The sequence below is a fragment of the Theobroma cacao genome, chromosome 5 (assembly GCF_000208745.1).
Source record: "Theobroma cacao cultivar B97-61/B2 chromosome 5, Criollo_cocoa_genome_V2, whole genome shotgun sequence".
Taxonomy (NCBI): Eukaryota; Viridiplantae; Streptophyta; class Magnoliopsida; order Malvales; family Malvaceae; genus Theobroma; species Theobroma cacao.
Genome location: NC_030854.1, coordinates 38,197,848 through 38,217,899, shown reverse-complemented (window position 1 = coordinate 38,217,899; position 20,052 = coordinate 38,197,848). Strand labels below are relative to the sequence as shown.

At 34.1% G+C, this 20,052-nt stretch overlaps 4 protein-coding genes and 1 long non-coding RNA gene across 5 annotated transcripts; all 5 read right to left on the bottom strand.

Moving 5' to 3' along the window:
• LOC18600444 (sucrose nonfermenting 4-like protein) lies at nt 578-7,091 on the bottom strand. Its single transcript, XM_018121164.1, has 13 exons — nt 6,168-7,091; nt 5,950-6,037; nt 4,941-5,120; nt 4,663-4,770; nt 4,509-4,568; nt 4,053-4,142; nt 3,241-3,375; nt 2,463-2,607; nt 2,197-2,370; nt 1,639-1,702; nt 1,450-1,519; nt 1,224-1,329; nt 578-1,127 (listed from the first exon to the last, which is right to left on the bottom strand). Exons 1-13 carry the CDS (start codon nt 6,290-6,292, stop codon nt 1,033-1,035), a joined length of 1,440 nt encoding a protein of 479 aa, XP_017976653.1. The 5' UTR covers nt 6,293-7,091; the 3' UTR covers nt 578-1,032.
• On the bottom strand, nt 10,216-10,767 carry LOC18600443. The gene has a single exon (XM_007030884.2). It carries the CDS (start codon nt 10,765-10,767, stop codon nt 10,216-10,218), a length of 552 nt encoding a protein of 183 aa, XP_007030946.1.
• LOC18600442 (non-functional pseudokinase ZED1) lies at nt 11,569-12,306 on the bottom strand. The gene is made up of 2 exons (XM_018121098.1): nt 12,120-12,306; nt 11,569-11,843 (listed from the first exon to the last, which is right to left on the bottom strand). The coding sequence occupies exons 1-2, from the start codon at nt 12,304-12,306 to the stop codon at nt 11,569-11,571; spliced, it is 462 nt and encodes a 153-aa protein (XP_017976587.1).
• Nucleotides 13,148-16,317, bottom strand: LOC18600438. The gene is made up of 3 exons (XR_001927783.1): nt 16,162-16,317; nt 14,851-15,740; nt 13,148-14,318 (listed from the first exon to the last, which is right to left on the bottom strand). It is a non-coding gene; the product is annotated as an uncharacterized LOC18600438 (long non-coding RNA).
• On the bottom strand, nt 17,155-18,477 carry LOC18600437 (wall-associated receptor kinase-like 8; the record flags this gene model as incomplete). The annotated part of the gene is made up of 2 exons (XM_018121097.1): nt 17,155-17,842; nt 18,353-18,477. Coding segments are annotated over 2 exons (663 nt in total), but the record flags the coding sequence as incomplete, so codon positions are not given.

Sequence of the window (20,052 nt, the reverse complement as noted above, 5' to 3'; positions counted from 1 at the left end):
TTTCTAATAATGTAACATATGACGTGGACAACTGACATGATCGTGATTGTAATCAATATATTTAACAATATTAATTATCGCATAATAATGTCAACTACCATATTTACTAATAAGATTTAGACTTATATAATAGAAAAACTTTTAGATTATGATATATTTTAACTTAATTCTGAATTTTTTATCATACCAAAACGAGTCATTAATATTCAATTTGTACAAAAATAAATCCTTAAAATCTAACAAAAACATTAAAAATTAAAATTTATTTTCAAATTATTATAATACAATAACCCTTTTTGACTATCTAAGCAAAAGATTTTTGGATAAAGGGCAGGAGGTTCCAGCCAAGAGCTGAGAGAACACAGAGAGAAATATAAATTTACATGTTTTGACATTACAATAACAGAACTATTCAGATATGGCAGAGAGACTAAGTATATCATATGGTAATGACAAACTGTTATTCACATACTTTGTGCTTTTGTACTACATAATTATACTGATAAGGGAATTACTGCTTTGGCCTTAAAACAAACATTATCAAACATAAACAAGCAAGTACATGCACCACCATCAATTTTTTTCTAGGGAAAAGACTATATATGAACCAAAATGAGATAAGAAGCTGCTCCAGCATCACCTAAATCTTTGGGTTTTTTTTTTTTTTTGTTCTTTTTCTGCCTCACTTCTCTGTTAGCACAGATATTGGGAGCTGCTGCAGCAGCATGGTTGAGTTGACAATAATTAGGTTATTGAAATGACGGGGAAAAATTGAATTCTCACAATTTACAAATTCATTTTCTTGCTCTTTGAAAATTTCTATCCTAAAAAAGGGGTGGGGCGGGCTCAGAGTGATGAAGCCCTGCCAAATCAAAAGACTCAGAGAGTAACAAATAAAGACCATTCACCAGGTGAGGGACAGATAAGAGCAGCAGAGAAAAACAGAACTCAAATGAAATTTTAATGGATCTCTTCCTCAACGCCACCCACAGTAAAGCCCTCGTTTTGAAACACAACTTGACCTTTTCTGAGCTAAACACCAAGCAAGAACCTAAACACATCACTCAATGAAATAATTCCTTCTACTCGCTTGCTGCCAGCCTCCACAATCACAAGTCTCCTAGCCCCTGTGAGAATACAAGCAACAAAACGCTAGTGTGAATCACATAAGAGAACTAGCTGCATTATATGAAAAAATAAATGAGGATGGATGAAAAGGATACCAGGATTTGCCAACCGCTCCATCACTTTGTGCAAGGTATCTGATCGTAGACACATCTGACATCTTTGACCATTGAAAGAGTTTGCATCTTGACCCAGTTGCAAGGCCTGCAAGAGGTGGGTATCACAAAGTTTTTTCAAGGACATCTTGGCTAATAAGAAAAGCTCTTTCTCTACTTGCATTTAAACTATCAAGCGCTGCACAGCTTAATGACATTTCACAATTACCTGATGTATACTCATTTCATCAAGATGAATCTGTGCATAAGCTTTATTATTTGCCAAAGCGGTTATATCACTGTCAAGCAAACAAGCAGATGACAACTTTTGTTAAGGAACTAAATAACATTTGGTTTGGCATCCAATAGTCTCTTCTTTTTCAATTTTCCTTTCCCACTAGAAAGAGAAAGGCTTTACCTTCGTGAATATATATCAAGCAATGAGTCATTCTCATCCACTATTGGTATCGAACTAACCTCGGCTGCAAAACAAGGTGTCATATTGTAAGATGATTAACAACATAGGTGAAAAAGACGAAGAGGGAAGGGAGAAAGAATGGAACAGAAGACACAAAGACCAAGAAGTACCGACAATTACTAACAACCCCAAAGACATTAAAACATTCCGTCTCACAAAGCTTAGAGGAAGGAAAAAAGGAATGCCTCTAAAAAAAAATGGAAATAGTTGCAAAGTGATAACTACATGATGATGTCCATCCGAAATATCTACAATGAACTTGCTTACATAGGTTGTCCAGTTAAACATTTGAACTTTCACCAAGAAGGCAAGGTAAAACAAGCTCAAGATGAAATGAAAAGGCGTAGATGCAAAATTAACATTCCTAATTCAACATTACAAGAAAGCATGCTTAAAACAGTCTATTTTTTCCATTCTGCCTGCTAAGTGATAATTTGTATCTTATAGTAAAAACAGAAACAGCAGCAAAAACCTTAAGCACAAAGGGCCGCAGGTTACCTTGAACTAACAACGATAAGGCAGCACCAAGAGAGGCGTTTGGCCGCAGCATTGCCAATGGCCGACCATTTGATTCCCCAATTTTTGGTACCCAAGTACCCAAGGGAATTGAACAAATTGGTTGCTGAAGAATGGGCAAGGAGCTAGAAGAATGTTTAAAATGTCTGCATATACCTGAAAATTAGGTTGTGGCTAGTAAGAACTCATGCTCCCTCAGACGAGTAGGAAATCATGTACCCTCGGCCGTCGACAAAAGAAACTCTTACATTTTAGTATTTCAGACAATGTGGCAAGATGCAGCAGCTGTGGAAATGAACCATCTTGTGCCGAAGAATGAGTGATGGGAACCGTAGCCACCTTACCCTTCAAAATCTTCAGAGCAACATCCTTCAAAGAATCATAAGGCCCAGCCTGCAGACAATGGTCATAAATGTTATGGTACTGATAAAACAGTAGCCAAACCTTATAGAAGGCAGCTCCAACTTCAGTGAAAACCAAGCCCCCTCAAATATTAGCAATAGAAATATTCTACCCATAACAAAAATTGCATCAAACAAACAAGTTGGAGTCATAACATGATAAATAAAAGAACAATGCAGATTCTTCAGAAGCATGGGCTATGAAAGAAAGACTCAAAGAGCTTAAAAATTGGTTATATATTCCATTCTAAATTTTGGGAGAAACATCAAGATTTTATAGAGTCCAATTAATCGTCCTTCCAAAATCTGGAGTTGCCGTATTCCTAAGAAATCAGTATCTCTTCTCACGAATAGATTCCAGAAGACTCTACTATCAAAATGCAATAGTTCAAGATCACATGGTCAAAAACAGCTAATCCTAATAATTTCAACAGTTAACAACTCTTCTTCCTAGCCATAAGCAGTAATTGAACTTAAAAGTTTCATTTAACATACTATCAGAGAATGAAGTTAATTCACCACCTTCATGAATCATCCTAAAAATGAAACATGTACAAATAAATCAGAGGCAGTCATGAATAATGGGTTAGAAATGCTAGAGCATCCTGGAAATGGAAGCATTTACATGAACAAGACATCTAGGATATGATCTTGCGCTGCCATCAATCTGTCTGCTAAGCTGCACCTTTCCCTCTTTCCAAGCTGATATTGTGTGTGTCTCTAATTCTTCCTCTGTCAAATTCGAACCATGATTCCCCAGCTGTCCTTCAAAGGGTTAGAAATGTTAAACTTACCCAAGGAATATTGTTGCAAATAAAGAAAAAAAAAAAGCATGCATTGCCACATTCTACTTTTAGTATGTGTGAGAAAGATTAAATAACGGCTCATAAATACTCCTACAAAAATATGCTGCTTTGACAATTGCTTTACAGTGATTTAAACAAACAGTTAACTATGGAAAACAAAATAAATCTTTACTCATAGAAATTTGTAATCATGATTAAATATCTCTCAACATTGAAAATTTCATCAATATTTTATAATGAAGAACAACATAAATTGTTTCTCAAACCCTTATCTCTCTATCAAATAGAGGTTGGTCAGAGGGCGTACTGAGTTATAAGGGTCATATAGTGAGTTGTATGTTCAACCACTTCCTATTTCTCTCTCTTGACAATCATGGACACCCTCAAATTTCAGCATAACAAGAGAGAAGCCTGGTTAATTTCATGCCAGAAGTCCATTGAAAGAAAAAGCCACCAGTCTATTTCATGAAAATTCATTTCCCTAATTCATAAATCTCTGGGCCTCTAAAAGGACATTGGCCTTAATAAAGTAGCTAAATTTATTCCAGTTGCAAATAAAAATTTTTTGAAACTAATCACAGGTTAGATTAAAATTGAAGGGAAAACTGAAAAAATTTTCTTCCAAACTCACCTCTCTTAGGATAAGAATAAAGTCTAATGCACTAAGAACTCCAACAAACTGACCCTTGCAAGAATCCCAGAGAGGAGCCACTGGAATTCCCTGAAAGTAGCATAAATCAACAACAATGAAATCTCAGCTAATAATCAGCGGGGTGAAGGGTAAAGCCTAGATAAATTGCACACAGTTGTAATGGGTAAAAGATCTTAAAAAAGTAAGAGATATATAACAAAGAAACTACGGAAGGAAGAATTATGTCAAATAAGCTGCATAAAGCTAAAACGTAAAGGGGAGAGAGAAAAGTGAGGAAATTAGAGAAATAAGAAAGCACATGCAGTACAAGGTTATCTCCTCTCTGGAAGACAGACGTATGTAAAACAGGGAACACTTGAAATGGGACCTTTATGTGGAGTGACTGTGCATATTTTTTCCTTTCTGCATGTTTTTGAGTTTGTGAATGAGATTCACCTGTTCATGCAGAATATGGAATGCTTGCTTCACGGCTATATTAACATCCAAGGCTATAACCTGCAGCAATGGACACATTCAGATAGAACCAGCCTTAAGCTACCCCAAAAGTTACCACATAAACAGCTTGCATAGAAAGGTGATGCATTCAAACCTTGCCTGACTCTGGAAGCAACTCATATGCAGTGTGTCTTGACAAGAAAGCAGATATACGATGACGAGAGACCTCTAAATCAGTATCTGATATTGTTGGAACTGGTTCCTACAAGTTAACCCCGTAAATGAACATAAGTGTTTATCCATCTAAAACTCTCACAATAATTTTAGGTCCGATTCCTTTGCAAAAAGCAGGCACCTCAAGACTTGAAAAAGGACTGCTATAACAACTCAATAAAGGACTGATGTAAACACTGAAAAAGATAAGAAGCATACCGAACGAATAAAAACATCATCAACATCCATGTTGGATCTACCAGGAGTCTCAGGACTAGACGTTGGAGGAACCATATCTGGTTCCCTAGCTATAAAGACGGTGTTTACTACACCGTAATTACCATTTACAAATGGCTGGTGCTCGTCATGCCGCCATTCTCCATCAACATAAAACTTAAACTGCCAGTATAGAGAAATCAAACCTGAAGATCAGTGTTAGAGTTACAAAAGGACGTGCATGCCAGAGTTAGGAATACACATGCATCCACATGATACCACATATGGATGAGCAATGATATGAGCAGCTTTCCTTCATGTATTCTCTACTCTTGGGTTTATAACACAACATGCTTCAAAAGAGAAAAACAATTACAAAATGGTTATATTTGTATGATAACAAAATTTCAACAGACATTATAAAGCAGCACATGAGCTATTGAAGCTACAACTTAATGAGCTTAGTTTACCATTACCAGCATAATCTCTAGGATGTAGGATTTATTAACTCAAGTAGGATCTTATCAACAGAACATAAAGGTACTTAGCATTTACCTCCAATGGATTATCAGTGCCATTTCCACAATTACTCAATTGGAAAGGAAAATAAAAGATTTAGTCCCATGTGCTCTTTAGAGGAGAACACAGTTAAATATGTTCCTTCAACAGGTCCAATTCTTCTATATACAAAAGGCTGGACCAATACCTTCCATACTTCTTGCACTTTGGTTATTACTTATTAGCTAGTTGGCAAGCAACTAAAATAATAACCTATTTGTTCACTATCCCTTCCCCTCCTTCAAAGATATATGTCCTATCAAGCATTCATTATTAACAGATTGTGAGGCATCATATATAACAGTATCAGAAATGATCATGAATTTTATCTGCAAATCTACACAACTATTTAGCAAAACAAAGAGCACTATCACATTTTCAATAAGAATTCAGTTCCAAATATGGCTTTTTCAATGTGAACTACGGATAATGATCATTAAAAAAACTGATTAACCTGATGATATCCAGGGCTCAAGCTACAAATAACTTGAAATACAGTGGGGCAACCCTCCATTGGAGACATAGGTATATGCTCTGACCACCTGTGTACAAAATGACACAATCAATTGCCGTGTCCAACCTAAATTAGTGAAACCCTTAAAATATAAATGTAACAAATAAGTATAGGAAGTGATAGAAAAACCGAAATTTTGATCTTTTCCAGTCTCTCACCTAGTAAAGGAGCCACTGAGAAACACTCTCCTTCCCCCATAAGGCCATACAAAGCGCATTGGAATCAAAAGTGGCCCTGAAACTCCACTATTTTCTTGGCCAGTTTCTGGACCAGAAGCGAACATCTCCTCCACAATTTACACAAACACCAAATTATCAATCCACCAAAACTCAAAGTCAACAAATTTCCCACTTGATTTTTTCTCTTTTCTTCACCAAGAAAGCACTAAAATTTAAGCAAAGTACTTGCTAAAGTTCACCCAAACTGATCAAGATTGATAACTTAACATCACAAAAATTTGGATTTTCTTCAATAGGGATCCTCTACAGCAAAGAGCAGAGGACCCCTTAATGGTTATACATTAAAGCCACCAAATCAAAATCATACCCACAAAAGATCACTTTTTCTAATTATTACATAAAAAACCCAAACCCTAAAATCTCCAAATGAGAAACCCTCTAAAATCCAACACAAGCTTCAATAATCCTCTACATGTGGCACCCACAAAACCCAATCCAAACCTCCAGAAATGAACAAATTCAACCCCAAAAGTCAACAAATTAAATGGCTATCAACAAACCCCCAAAATCCCACCAACAAAATAAACCAACCAACAATCAAAAACCCAGAATTCAAGCTCTGATCTGAGCTTCAAAGCAAGAATTTTAACACTGAATCGAACCCAAAACCCTGAAAAATTGAAACTTTGGGGAAGGTAAAAAAGAGTTGGTTTTTGGGTTGGGTAATTTTGGAAAGAGGAAATTTTGAAGAGTTTCAAAAGGATGAGCTTGAAAGAGGGGGAAAAAAAACCCTAACTTTGATAGAGAAAGATTAGAGAGAAGTTGGCATTGGGTTGGATCTTCAAGAGATTTTGTGGCCTCTCAGTGAAGAATCTGACGATCAATAAAGCAAAAGAAGGAAGAAAAAAATAAAGAAACAATTTTAAAATATATTTATATTTATATTTATATTTATAAATAAATAAGTTAAGAAGAAGAAGAAGAAAATTACAACAATAATAGTAATTACAATTATTTTTATAATTGCAGTAAAAAAAACTTTATGATGGTGAAATTTTTAGACTGAAGTGAAGCTTTAGGTATAGAAACTTCTATTACTATTTATTTTTTAATTTAATTATTAATGTATTCAATTATGTAAATTTTTATTATTTAAATGATTAAAACTTTCTCTAATACTAGGTTCTATAGCATTAACTATTATTTAACATTATTTTATTTAATAAATACTGAAAAAGGATTTTAATTTTTATGATTAAAAATATTATTTTTATACCAAAAAAATGCTACTACATTATTCATTCAAATGTAAAGCTGAGAAAAGAAAATTGCTTTTAATTTGTGTTCATTTTTATTAAATGTTAGTGGGTGATATTCGTTAATTTTGAGATATTTGAATCTGAACTTGAATTCAATTCAAAATTTAATTACTCATATTCTATTTAAATTTGATTAAAATGAAAATCTCGTATCTGAATCGGATTATTAATACTTACAAAAAAACTAAAAATCAAACTTGAATTTAAATAATAATAAAATTTAAATTATGTTTACATAGTTATTAATAAAAATTATATTATTAAATTAAAATTAACTCATTAAAAATTAAAGTTTAAATCATGCTTAGAATAATTAATGAATTTCAATAAATATGACACAAATTATAAGTAATTTATAAACAAAACAAATAGTATATAAAGCTTAAATTTAATATTAAAAATTATTATTTATAATCTTATGCAAATAGTGGTTAGTCTGTAATTACCATCCACAATCGTAATAAGTAATAATTTTATTACTCAAACCCTACTCGAATCTAATTATAAAATATTCTAATTCTATTTAATGGGAATGAGTAATGCAAGGTAATCGAAAGCATTTATTAAATTTCCTATTCATTAATAGGTAGAATGACATTATTAAGATGTATTAAATGATAAAAGATTAAATTTATTTGAATTTTAATTATTGACTTTAAACATTTATTTTAAAACAAATTAATCACAATCAGGTTCAATTTAATTAAGTTTTGAAGGATTACCAAATATTTGACCTAAGAAAAGTACCAAAAATAAAATTATTTAATTGTAATTAATAAAAAATCATTCGTTGTTTTAATGATCAGGTCATTAAAATTAATAATAAGTTTAATACATAAAATTCAATGGACAAAACAGGAAATATATGTATATTTATTTATAGAATTTTTATTTTAGGAAAAAAATTAGGTAATTACCTTAATAATTTGTTTAATGTGAATAAATTTCATTATATAAATAACTAACAAAAATTTTATGTCTCTAATCTGCTAATTTTTTAATTGTTAAAACGAATAAATATTTAACTAGTTGGAAGTTTTCCATGTAAATAAATTTTAAAAATTAAAGTAGAAACGATTGGTGCTCCGAAGCAACATGGTGAGGCCTGTGGGTGTGATTGGATTGGACGGTGATGAAGTGATTTTCAGGTGAGAAAAGTGGGCCCCATGAGATCAATGGGCAATGATGGTGGGGCCACTGCTGACCGTGATTCCCGGGCAGCTCCGCCACCATGGGAAGAGAGAGAGAGACAGATAGATGCTTTGTTATTGTAAGCTAATTCATCATAAAATTCCGTACGCAAAAAGCTTTTCTTTTTCTCCTTTCTTAATTATAATTTTTTCCTTGTGAGTTTTGTTTTTGTTTTCTTAAAATGGTTATTTTTTATTAATTTTATATTTTCTTTCATAAGGAAAAAAATGAAAAGAGGAAAGAACTACAAAAAAAAAACTAATAAAAACGATACTATTTTTATGTTAAATTAATCACACCTAATTTAAATCGAGATAATCTTTACTTTCGATTATACATATTCTTAATTTTTTTTATCAATTGATTGAATATGTCCATGTTTTCAATTTTTATTAATGATTAAACATGGATGATCGATTTAGAGTTTAAATAAAATATTTTATATTTGAAGTTCAATCGATCTTATACAAAAAATAAATAAATTAGAAAAAGATTAATAAAATGTGCACTTGCAATTACTTACATTTTCAATATCTTTGATGGTTTTTCGAGATGATCAAATTAAGTTATTTAAATATCTTCGATAATATTCTCTTCGACCCATTTTTTAAATATTTTATTTTAAAATTTATAAAAATAAAAAAAAATATTTATGACTGAGTTGTCCCTACTCCCTTTTCTTTTTCCCTATAGTGTTAAGTAATTTGGTCGGGTGGTTAGTGGACAAAGAAGAAACTGAGATTATGATCTCAAATACTGAGATTCCTTTGTAATCATCAAACTCTAAGATACTTTTTTTCCTAACTTATGTCATTCCCATAATCATAAGTGAAACCAATTAAAACAATTTAATTTTTCACAATAATAAATTCGGGTTTTAATCTAACGTATACGTAACGAAATAATTAATGAAGTGTAATTATTGTTAGTATATGAAACTTCAATAATTACAATCAATCTATTGAGGTGCTGTTAAAAAGCAAAAAAAGAGTTGACTAAAATGATTTATAACAATATTATTGAAAAAAATGTAATTAAAATTAGTCAAATTTGTTGTGAGAAGGTGCATCTTGCAAACTTTTTACAATTTGTAAAAAAGATCATGATGAAGCTAGCCATTAAGATGGACTAAGAACACAAGTCAATGACATTCATCATTGAGAAAGGTGATCAGAGAATCAAATAGCATTTTATACTGCAATAGGAGAAGAAGGGGTGTAATTTTTCTTCTGATACTGCAATTTTCTAGTTGATCTAGAAATTAAACTCTCTTGTGTACTTATCATACATCATTTGGTTTTTTAGATCAAAATTTATGTGTATTGAAAACATGTATATTTAGATATATAATTGTATGTTTTTGTTTATGAATTTATTTACTTTTCGATACATTGAGAATTTAAGAGAGTTAGGAGAGACTCTAAACTCTTACAGGTAATAACGGTTAAATATGGGTTATTTCTACTGTATTAGATTAAGACATTTCTTCTTCTCTGTGGACTAAGGCTGAATTAAGATTATGAATCAAGAGGCCTGGTAAGCTCAGTTCCAGCAGCAATGGCCATGGCAATTAAGATCCTCATTTGCCTATTTCTATCACCAACAGGGCTAGCTGGATTGGGTGGGGTGTTAAAGATAGCGGTGCAACCAGCTTGTGCTCTAGGTGTTGGCCTCTCGGACAACAACATGCTGTCATAATCTTTCAGAAAGAAAGCCGCTGCAGCTTCCTGGAAACCACCCATCACCAGGTGGTAAGCGTCTTGGCAGGTTGTGAGAGCCTTCTTGTCTGCTGGATCGGTCGCCTTCTTGAGGAGTCGAGCGATGAAACTGTGGGTGTTGGTCGCATGGCTGACGGCTTGCTCGATGGTTATTAGGGTCACAGCTGCCATATCTGCATGACGACCTTTCAGGTTTTGGTTGAAAGTGTTGTCGCAGAATGCATATTCCTCCATTCGTCGACAGATATGGTCTATTAGGTTTTGAGTTGCTTCGTCAGTCCAGGCAGGGTTGATGAAGAGGGAGGTGGCTAGCAAAGCAAGAACTAAACGATAGCATTGTGGAGAAGCCATATTGGGGGCGGTGAAGCCTGCAAAGAAGGCTGCAAAGAGCCAAAGAGGATTTGTGTATAGCTACTTCACCTGGAGAAGAGACAAGGAAATAAAAAATATATATAGAAAGTTATAAATTTATAATACAAGGAGAAGAGACAAGGAAATCAAAAATATATATGGAAAGTTATAAATTTATAATACAAGGTGGATTCTTCTTTCTATAAAATGCATGTATATTTGGTCTAAATATTAATGTAGAATTTTAGGAAAAAAATACAACTTGGTATGAAATGTACTGTAGAATCTTAAAAAAATCGAACATATTTCACTACAATCTTACATAGAATTCTCGAAAAATAATTTTTGATAAAAAAAATTGTTTAGGGCATTTACATTCCCCATGGGAGCAACCTACTCACTGTCTTAGAGCAACTAGAATCTTACAGGCAGGCCAAGTTCCATAAATCGATGGCTTATATAGAGCCATGCATGCTAAAAACAATTAAAACTAATTACAAGAGTTTTTTCAGCTACTAGAAGTGATATATATATAGTCAAATGGGGCTAGGCTAACAAGGTGATGGGAAGGACTGATCAATTCGTCTGAGTTCTTAGCCAACCTCAATCATTGTTGGCCTCTTTTCTTCATCCAAAGAGATGCATCTAAGGAGATGTGCTGCGAAATCCTGCAGCTGCTCCTGATCAATTACTTCATTTCTTATTCTACTATGACAACATCAATGAGCTTTTCCACACAATGCCTTTGATCACCATCCGATTTATTATGCACCAATAGATAGCAAGCTGTGTCCCATCCACTTAAAACTCAATTAGAAGCATTCCAAACTGATAAACATCAGCCTTCTCTGTTAAATAACTTGTAGACCAATTTTCAGGTGGAGTCAACCATTCTGTTCTCCTTATAACATCCCCTTCTAGGGGTGATTGCCCTTCAGGAATAGATATACATAGTCGAAAGTCAATGAGTTTGGGAGCATTGTTCTGATCCAGTATAATGTTTGAGGATTTAATATCTCGATGGATAACTGGTCTAGAAAATGCAGCGTGAAGATATGCAAGAACATTTGCTAAACCTATTGCAATTTTAAACCTGGGTTTCCACGGCAGTAGTTGCACATCAGTACCAGAGATACATGTAGAGAGATATTTGTGCCAGCAAATTCATACACTATAGTTGGTACTTCGGTCTCCAAGCAGCATCCTAGAACCTTTAAAACATTCTTGTGAACACTCATCTGTGATCCAATGGCAATATCTTTGATTGCAAAATCAACCCATGGATCGTAATACTTCTTCACAAAAATTAAACGGTCCTTTAGAGAGCATTGGTACAATTGATAACCACCAACCTTCCACAAAAATCTGGCTTGTATCATAGTTGGTAGTTGCTCTCAGAAGCTCTTTTGCTGAGAAATGATGGGTGGGATTAGACCTGCCATTAGAGAAGGCAGTAAGCTCCTCTAATAAAGCCCCTCCATTTTTTGTGAAAAATGTCTGATTATCTTCATGTCTCTTCACTTTGAGACATGCAAACATCTTGCCTAAGAGTGGAACTTTATATTAATTATAAAAATAAGATAGTAAAGAAGCATGGACAGTATTATGTAAAGGTAAAAGAAATAGAAATAAAAATGATGAAATCAACAGATTACAGTGGAAATAAATATTTTCTTTCAATCTGCAGTATTCTATACAAGACTTGTCCAAGCCAACACTAGAATTAGATCAACTTCAAAATAGAAACAGAGGACTTCTTCTTTCGGGGGGGGGGGTGTGTCAGTGTTAAATTGGATTGAGTTAATCTGCAGAAATACTAAAAATGACTATGGGGCATGAAAGGGTACCTGTAAATGCTCAACTCAAGTGAAAATACAGTTGTGGAACCAAGGATGCAGAAAGAATTGGAGAAAGGAAAGTTGCAGGCTGCAGCAGATATAGATACAAGTCATACCAGGCATCAGTAAGGTTCCTCCATATATGAGAAGAAGTGCAAAGCTTTTGATTGAAATGGTCAACGTCATACCTGAAAAACTTCCATGAAGAGGCAGCTTCGTTCTGACTTCTCTCTTCAGTCATTACTTAACTCTTCTACTCTAGATTTAACAATTGAATGACGCTAATTGATTTGGAGCTTTGATTTTAACTTTAATTTATAATAGTAAGCAATCAGATTTTATTATGTCTATGCCTTCAACTCCAGCAAGCTAAACAATTAAAAGAAGCCTTCTAGAAAATTCTAGAACAATGAAAGAAGATTAAAATATATTTAATACGATATTGATCTAGAATTTTAAGAAAATACAATTCGTCCCAACATTATGTTTTTTTCAACTATTTACCTTATTTGTTGTGCTAATAATTTATTAAGCAAATTTGATACAAATTCCTCTAATAAACAAATTTGATAACAATAAATTGTTTAGGACATTCATTTGTGGCCAATCAAATAAATACAGAGAGTAAAATACATTCGAAGTCTTTAGCGTCTAGGAAGCCATGCACACAAATACAACTACAGCTTACAAGATTTTCTCAGCTATTGAAAAATAGTATAGCCAAATGGGACTAGGCTAACAAGGTGATGGAAAAGACTGATAAATTCGCCTGAGTTCTTTGCCAACCTCGATCATTGTTGGCCTCTTTTCTTCATCATAAGAGACACATCTATGGATAACTGCTGTGAAATCCAGCAACAGCTCCTGATCAATTCCTTCATTTTTTATTCTACTATCGACACTATTACACAGAGATCCCTTGTATTGCTGGCTTTATATGCCTGATATAAGAAAGCTAGCTTCTGTCCAATTAAAAGCTCCATTAGAAGCATACCGAACTGATAAACATCAGTTTTCTCTGTTAAATAACCTGGAAACATATATTCAGGTGCATTATACCATATTGTCCCCTTAGAATCATCCTCTACATATGATTGCCCTTCAGGGATAGATAAACATATCCCAAAGTCTTACAGCTTGGGAACATTGTTCTGATCCAATATGATATTTGAGCAATCAATTTCTCGATGGATAACTGGTCTAGAAAATGCATTGTGAAGATACGCAACTGCATCTACTATACCTATTGCAATTTTCAATCTGCATTTCCAGGATAGTGGCTGAACATCAGTAGCAGAGATACATGGGGAGAGGATTTCTGTGCCAGCAAATTCATATACTATAGGTGGTATTTTGGTCTCTAGGCCTAAAACCTTTAAAACATTCTTGTGAACACTCATTTGTGATCCAATGGCAATATCTTTGAATGCAAAATCAAACCGTGGATGATCGCCATAGCAATACTTCTTCACAAAAATTGGACGGTCCTTTAGAGAACCTTTGTACAATGTATACGACCTTTACGCACAAAAATCTGTCTTGCATCAAAGTTGTTTATTGCTCTTAGAAGCTCTTTTGCAGAGAAATGACGGATAGGATTAGATCTATCATTACAGAAGGCAATAATCTCCTCTAATAAATCCCCTCCATTTTTTTCGAAAAGTGTCTAATTATGTTCATGTCTCTTCTCTTTCAAACATGCTAACATTTTGCCTAAGAGTGAAATTATATATTACTTATACAAACAAGATAATAAAGAAGTATGGACAATACCATATAAAGGTAGAAGAAATTGAAATAAAAATGATGAAATCAATAGAAATCAAGCTAATCATAATCAAAAGGTAATAGAACAGTGATGTGGTAGTAGTAAGGACCCTGAATATATAGTTGGAAGCAAGAGAGTTTGAAACATTTACCCATTAGAAAAAAAACAAAAATAAGAAAGCTAACCTAGATTTGCTTGAGTTCTTTTTTATGTTTATTATTATTATTATCGTTGTTGGATATATTTTGTATTGAGTAAAAATTTGCTTATAATTCATTATTCCTTGCAAGATTGTCAAAACTTCAAGTAAGGTTCTTGATAAGGAAAAAGCCCTATCTATATTTTTGACCCTTTTTAAGAATCTAAAGTTAGAGTCATAAATAAAGGATAACATAAAAAGAAAAAGACGTATTGAACTGATAAAGGTGAAATAACCTGCAGAAATACTAAACATGACTATGGGGCATGAAAGGGTACCTGCAAATGTTCAACTCAAAACTCTAGTGAAAATACAGCTGTTGGAACCAAGAATGCAGAAAGAATTGGAGAAAGGAAAGTTGCAGACTGCAGCAGATATAGATACAATTCATACCAGGCATCAGTAAGATTCCTCCATATATAAGAAGGAGTGCAAATCTGTGATTGAAATGGTCAAAGTCATACTCGGAAAACTTCCATTAAAAAAATAAGAGGCACCTTCGTTCTGACTTGTCTCTTCAATCCTTGCTTAATTCTTTGACTCAAGATTTAACAATTGAATGACGCTGATTGATTTGGAGCTTTAATTTTAACTTTACTTTATGAAAGGAAACAATAAGATTTTATTATGTCTATATGCCTTCAACTCCTAACAAGCTAAACAAGTAAACTAAGCCTTTGATGGAGCCTGGAAGATTTCCAATTAGTACATAAACCAATCTCCAATTCTAGGTAAGTCTATAATCTTTTGTTGAGAACTTGAAAAACTCTGCATTTGCTTTAAATGAAGCCTGCTGCCTCCACATATGGGGAAGGGATATTCAAGTGCACATTTATCCTACCATGAATAATAGGATAGCAGAGGTAATTGCCTAGGCATTGAAAGGAGTCGATATCCAGCAGAAGAACCAATCTAAAACGAATAGATTTATATATCTGCCTTAGTTGGTCTATCCTCTTCTAGTTTTGAGGTGCATTAAGGCAACAGTTGTAAAAGACTGAATTTGTTGCTTTGCTGAGCTCCTCAGCAGAGAAAGTACGAATAGGATTACATTTACCATTACATGAGGCAATAAGCTTTTCTAAGAACATGCTTCCATTCTTCAGCAATGGTCCCTCATCTTTGGTTTGTGTCCTTCTTGTGAAACTCGAACACATCTTCCTTCCTTCTAAACCAATCAACTAAAAAATCAGATAAAAGAAAAAGCATGGCATACAGGGCAGAAAGATACAATAAGAGAGGCTAATACACATTGAATATCAAAGTCTTCAATCTGCAATGGAAGGTAGTTTGATTCTATTTGTTGTGATAAACAAAACTATGATTATTCAGATTAAAAGGCTGAAAAAAAAATTCTAGTAGTCCTGGTTTGGAAATCCAGGTTTTGTACTCAAACTTTAGTTGTGGTCCAACCCTTTTGCAACTCAACCACAGTGCTAAATTTAGCCAGAGTTTCATTCATGGTTCCCAGCAATACACAACATGTTCTACAGAGCAGTCAACGATAATTTCTACCTTGCTGCTACATTGATAAAAAATGAAATAAGCCGCAGAAATACTAAAAATCAATATGGGGCATGAAATGGTACCTGAAAATGTTCAACTGATCAAATCTCAAGTGAAATACATCTGTTGGAACCAAGGATGCAGAAAGGGGGTCTAGAAATGCCAGAAAGAATTGGAGAGAGGAAATTTGCAGGCTGCAGCAGATGCAGATATAGATATAAGTCATACCAGGCATCAGCATCCGTATATGACAAGAAGTGCAAAGCTTTGACTGAAATAGTCATAGTCATACACGGAAAACTTCCATTAAAAAAAGAACAGGCAGCTTTGTTTGACTCTCTCTTCAATCATTGCCTAACTCTTTGACACAGATTCTAAAAATTTGAATGACGCTGATTGATTTTATTAAGTGTATTCCTTATTAAAATTGACTCAAACCTTTGAAATCCCTAAATCCCTCAACAAATGCAAGTCCAAAATTCTAGATACAGTTGGGGTAAGTATGGAGAGGACTACCCGTGTGGTATACTTGCAATAACAAATTGTTCACTTTTGTTCTTCTTTAATATTGGATTAAAAACTGTTTAATACTTCTTGGAAAACTTCTTTTTTCAATGAACAAATGAAGCATCACACTGCAGAAAACTTTAACAATTAATTAAATCAACAGAAGAATACACATTTGCAGGAGACAGCTTCTGCTAAAATGTATTCACAGTGCAGCTATTAAGCTAATAAAAAATTGTGTAGGACGTTTAGTAGTGGCCAATCAAATAAATACAAAGGGTACTTATTATAGGATTTCAGCATACTTTAGAATGCATTGACTTATTTCTCAATTTAAGTCACTTCATTTGTCTTGGTTGAGTATCTGCAAATGTTCTGCATAATGAACCTTGCTTGTATCCTTCTTTTAATCAGATGAAAGTTCCAACAGAGGAAAATTTAGAATTTTTTTACCATAACAGGCTTCTTCTCAAGCAACTTCAGCTGAAATTGTTATCCCTGTTCGAACAGATTTAAAACCTTGTTAACTAATGAATGTTGATAATTAAAATCCTAAAATCACAGCCATATATTTGTTTGACTTTATTTACATATCACTTCCTTAGAGCAACAGAATCTTACGGGTGGGCTAAGTTTCATAAATCGATGGCTTAGAGTCTAGACAGCCATGCATACAAATTCAACTACATCTTACAAGATTTTTTTCAACTGGGGATAGGCTAACAAGGTAATGGACAAGCCTGATCAATTTGCCGTAGTTCTTTGCCAACCTCGATCATTGTTGGCCTTTTTTCTTCTTCAAAAGAGATGCATCTAAGGCTAAGTGTTGCAAAATCCAACAACTGCTCCAGATCAATTCCTTCATTTTTTATTCTACTATCAACAGAGTTACTGAGCTTTTCAGCAGAAACCTTGCCAATATCCGTTATATCATGTTCCATCATAAAGTGAACTGCCTGCTGTCCAGTTAAAAGTTCAATTAGAAGCTTTCCAAACAGATAAACATCGGCCTTCTCTGTTAAATGACCTCTATCCCAATATTCAGGTGAAACCCACTCTGCTCTCCCTCTAATAGCATCCTTTACATGTGATTGCCCTTCAGGGATGGATATACATAGTCCAAAGTCAATGAGTTTGGGAACATTGTTCTGATCCAATACGATACTTGAGCAATGAATACTTCGATGGATAACTGGTCTAGAAAATGCAGTGTGGAGATATGCAACTGCATTTGCTATACCTACGGCAATTTTTAACCTGCATTTCCACGGCAGTGGTTCAACATTAGTAGCAGAGATACATGTAGAGAGGCTTTCTGTGCCAGCAAATTCATATACTATAATTGGTGTTTCGGTCTCCAAGCAGCACCCTAAAACCTTTAAAACATTCTTGTGAACACTCATTTGTGATCCGACGGCGGTATCTTTGGCTGCAACATCACGCCATATGCGGTAATTGTGATACTTCTTTACAAAAATTGGACGGTAGTTTAGAGAGCCTTTGTACAATTTATAAAAACCACTTTGCAAAAACATTTGGTTTGCATCATAGTAGTTTGTTGCTGTCAGAAGCTCATTTGTAGAGAAATGACGAATAGGATTAGATCTGCCATTACAGAAAGCAATAAGCTCTTCTAATAAAGCAGCTCCATTTTTTGTGAAAAATGTCTGGTTATCTTCATGTCTCTTCACTTTCAAACATGCAAACATCTTGCCTAAGAGTGCAGCAGAAATAGTAAAAAAATCACTATGGGGCATGAAATGATACCTGCAAATGTTCAACTGATCAAATCTCAAGTGAAAATACAGCTGTTGGAACCAGGAACGCAGAAAGAGAGTCCAGAAATGGCAGAAAGAATTAGAGAAAGGAAACTTGCAGGGTGCAGCAGATATAGATAGAAGAAGTCATACCAGGCACCAGCAAAATTCCTCCATATATTAGAACAAGTGCAATGCTTTGACTGAGAACGGTCAAAAGTCATGCACGGAAAACTTCCATTTAAAAAAGAACAGGTAGCTTTGTTTGACTTCCTCTCTTCAATCATGGCCTAACTCTTACGCTCAGAATTTAATGACATTGATTGATTTTGAGCTTCGAATTTAAGATCTTCTTTGTTTTTACATTTAGTTTACATATATTAGCAATGTAATTATGGTAAGCAATCAGATTTACATTAAGTCTATGCCTTCAACTCCAACAAGCTAAACAACGAAACTAAGCCTTCAGCGTGTGACATTCCACTTTTTGTTTTGTTTTATGCTTTGTAATTAGCTGCTATGGTGTCAAATCTTTCCAGGTGATCGTTGTGTAACAGGTCCTCTTAAACCTGCCTTTCTTTTCTGGCCTTAGCCATTGATTGATGGAGCCTAGAGGATTACCCATTAGTACAAAAATCTCCATTTCTAGAAGTCTGTAAGCTTTTGTTGAAAGCATGAAATTCTCTGGAAAACACCAAACATGCTAGAACAATCCGAGAATTAACCTTTGCAAGGCCAACACAGATTAAAGTAAAAGAAGTGCGAGTGCTTAGAGAGAAATTTTATCAGATTTTTGCTGCTTCACAAGATAAATACTTCAAGGAAAATCTGAATGAACTCATGGTTAGGTGCTCTGTGAAGAAATGTGATAAAAAACTTAATAAGTGGGGCAGTTGGACATTCAATTCTGTTCCAGGTCGCAAAATCAGATAGCAAAGCAGTGACGAACCACCTTTGACTAGTGTTTTAAGAGCATCTCATATATTTATGAACAAAGAAATTTCCTTTTGCAAAGATAAACTGACAGAGCTAGAGCAAGGGAGTTAATGTACATTTTGTGCTGACCTCCAACATCTTGCACATCCACATTGTTTTATGTCAACTCACCGATGGATAGCAAAAGTAATTGCCTAGGCATTTAAAGGAGTCGATATCCAGCAGAAGAACCAATTTAAAAAGAATAACCGCATCAAGGAAAGATTAATGTACAAATAATAAACAAAGGACTTCAAGAATCATGTCAAAGTGCGATACATTGTTGAATTAAGAGTTGCATTGAAGACCCTGTAAGCCTTGTTGTCTGTCAAAGGCACATGCTTCACTGTTTTGGTACTGTGACAGTTGCTTACTGTCATGGTTAAAGTCTGTCATGCGCTTAATGCATACTTTGAATTGATGTTTAGAGCATTATAGTGTATAAGCCTTGTTTTCGCTGTGTTTTTAAAGCTTTCCATTGGACATATACTAAGATGAATGAACATCAGAATAGGATGCCTTCATTTCTATATACTGTCATATTCTCTTTCTGTGTTCTGTTTTCTGCATTAATGGCTGCAAGCCAAACCTTTGCTCCATCATCAAGTGTTCTTTTTCCGGTCAAAAGCTTCAGCAGACATAAGCCAAAACTATAAGTATCAACCTTCTCGTTGACATAACTTAAAAGGCATAATATCTGGTGTGTTATATCCTAACGCCTCTTGAAATTAGCTG

Coding starts and splice junctions, on each gene's coding strand:
- LOC18600444 (XM_018121164.1), bottom strand. CDS start 6,292: ATGTTCGCTTCTGGTCCAGAAACTGGCCAAGAAAATAGTGGAGTTTCA. Junction 6,038..6,167: donor CTCAGTGGCTCCTTTACTAG/GTGAGAGACTGG, acceptor TTTTGTACACAG/GTGGTCAGAGCATATACCTA. Junction 5,121..5,949: donor TGAGCCCTGGATATCATCAG/GTTAATCAGTTT, acceptor CTATACTGGCAG/TTTAAGTTTTATGTTGATGG.
- LOC18600443 (XM_007030884.2), bottom strand. CDS start 10,767: ATGGCTTCTCCACAATGCTATCGTTTAGTTCTTGCTTTGCTAGCCACC.
- LOC18600442 (XM_018121098.1), bottom strand. CDS start 12,306: ATGTTTGCATGTCTCAAAGTGAAGAGACATGAAGATAATCAGACATTT. Junction 11,844..12,119: donor AAGCCAGATTTTTGTGGAAG/GTTGGTGGTTAT, acceptor AAATTGCAATAG/GTTTAGCAAATGTTCTTGCA.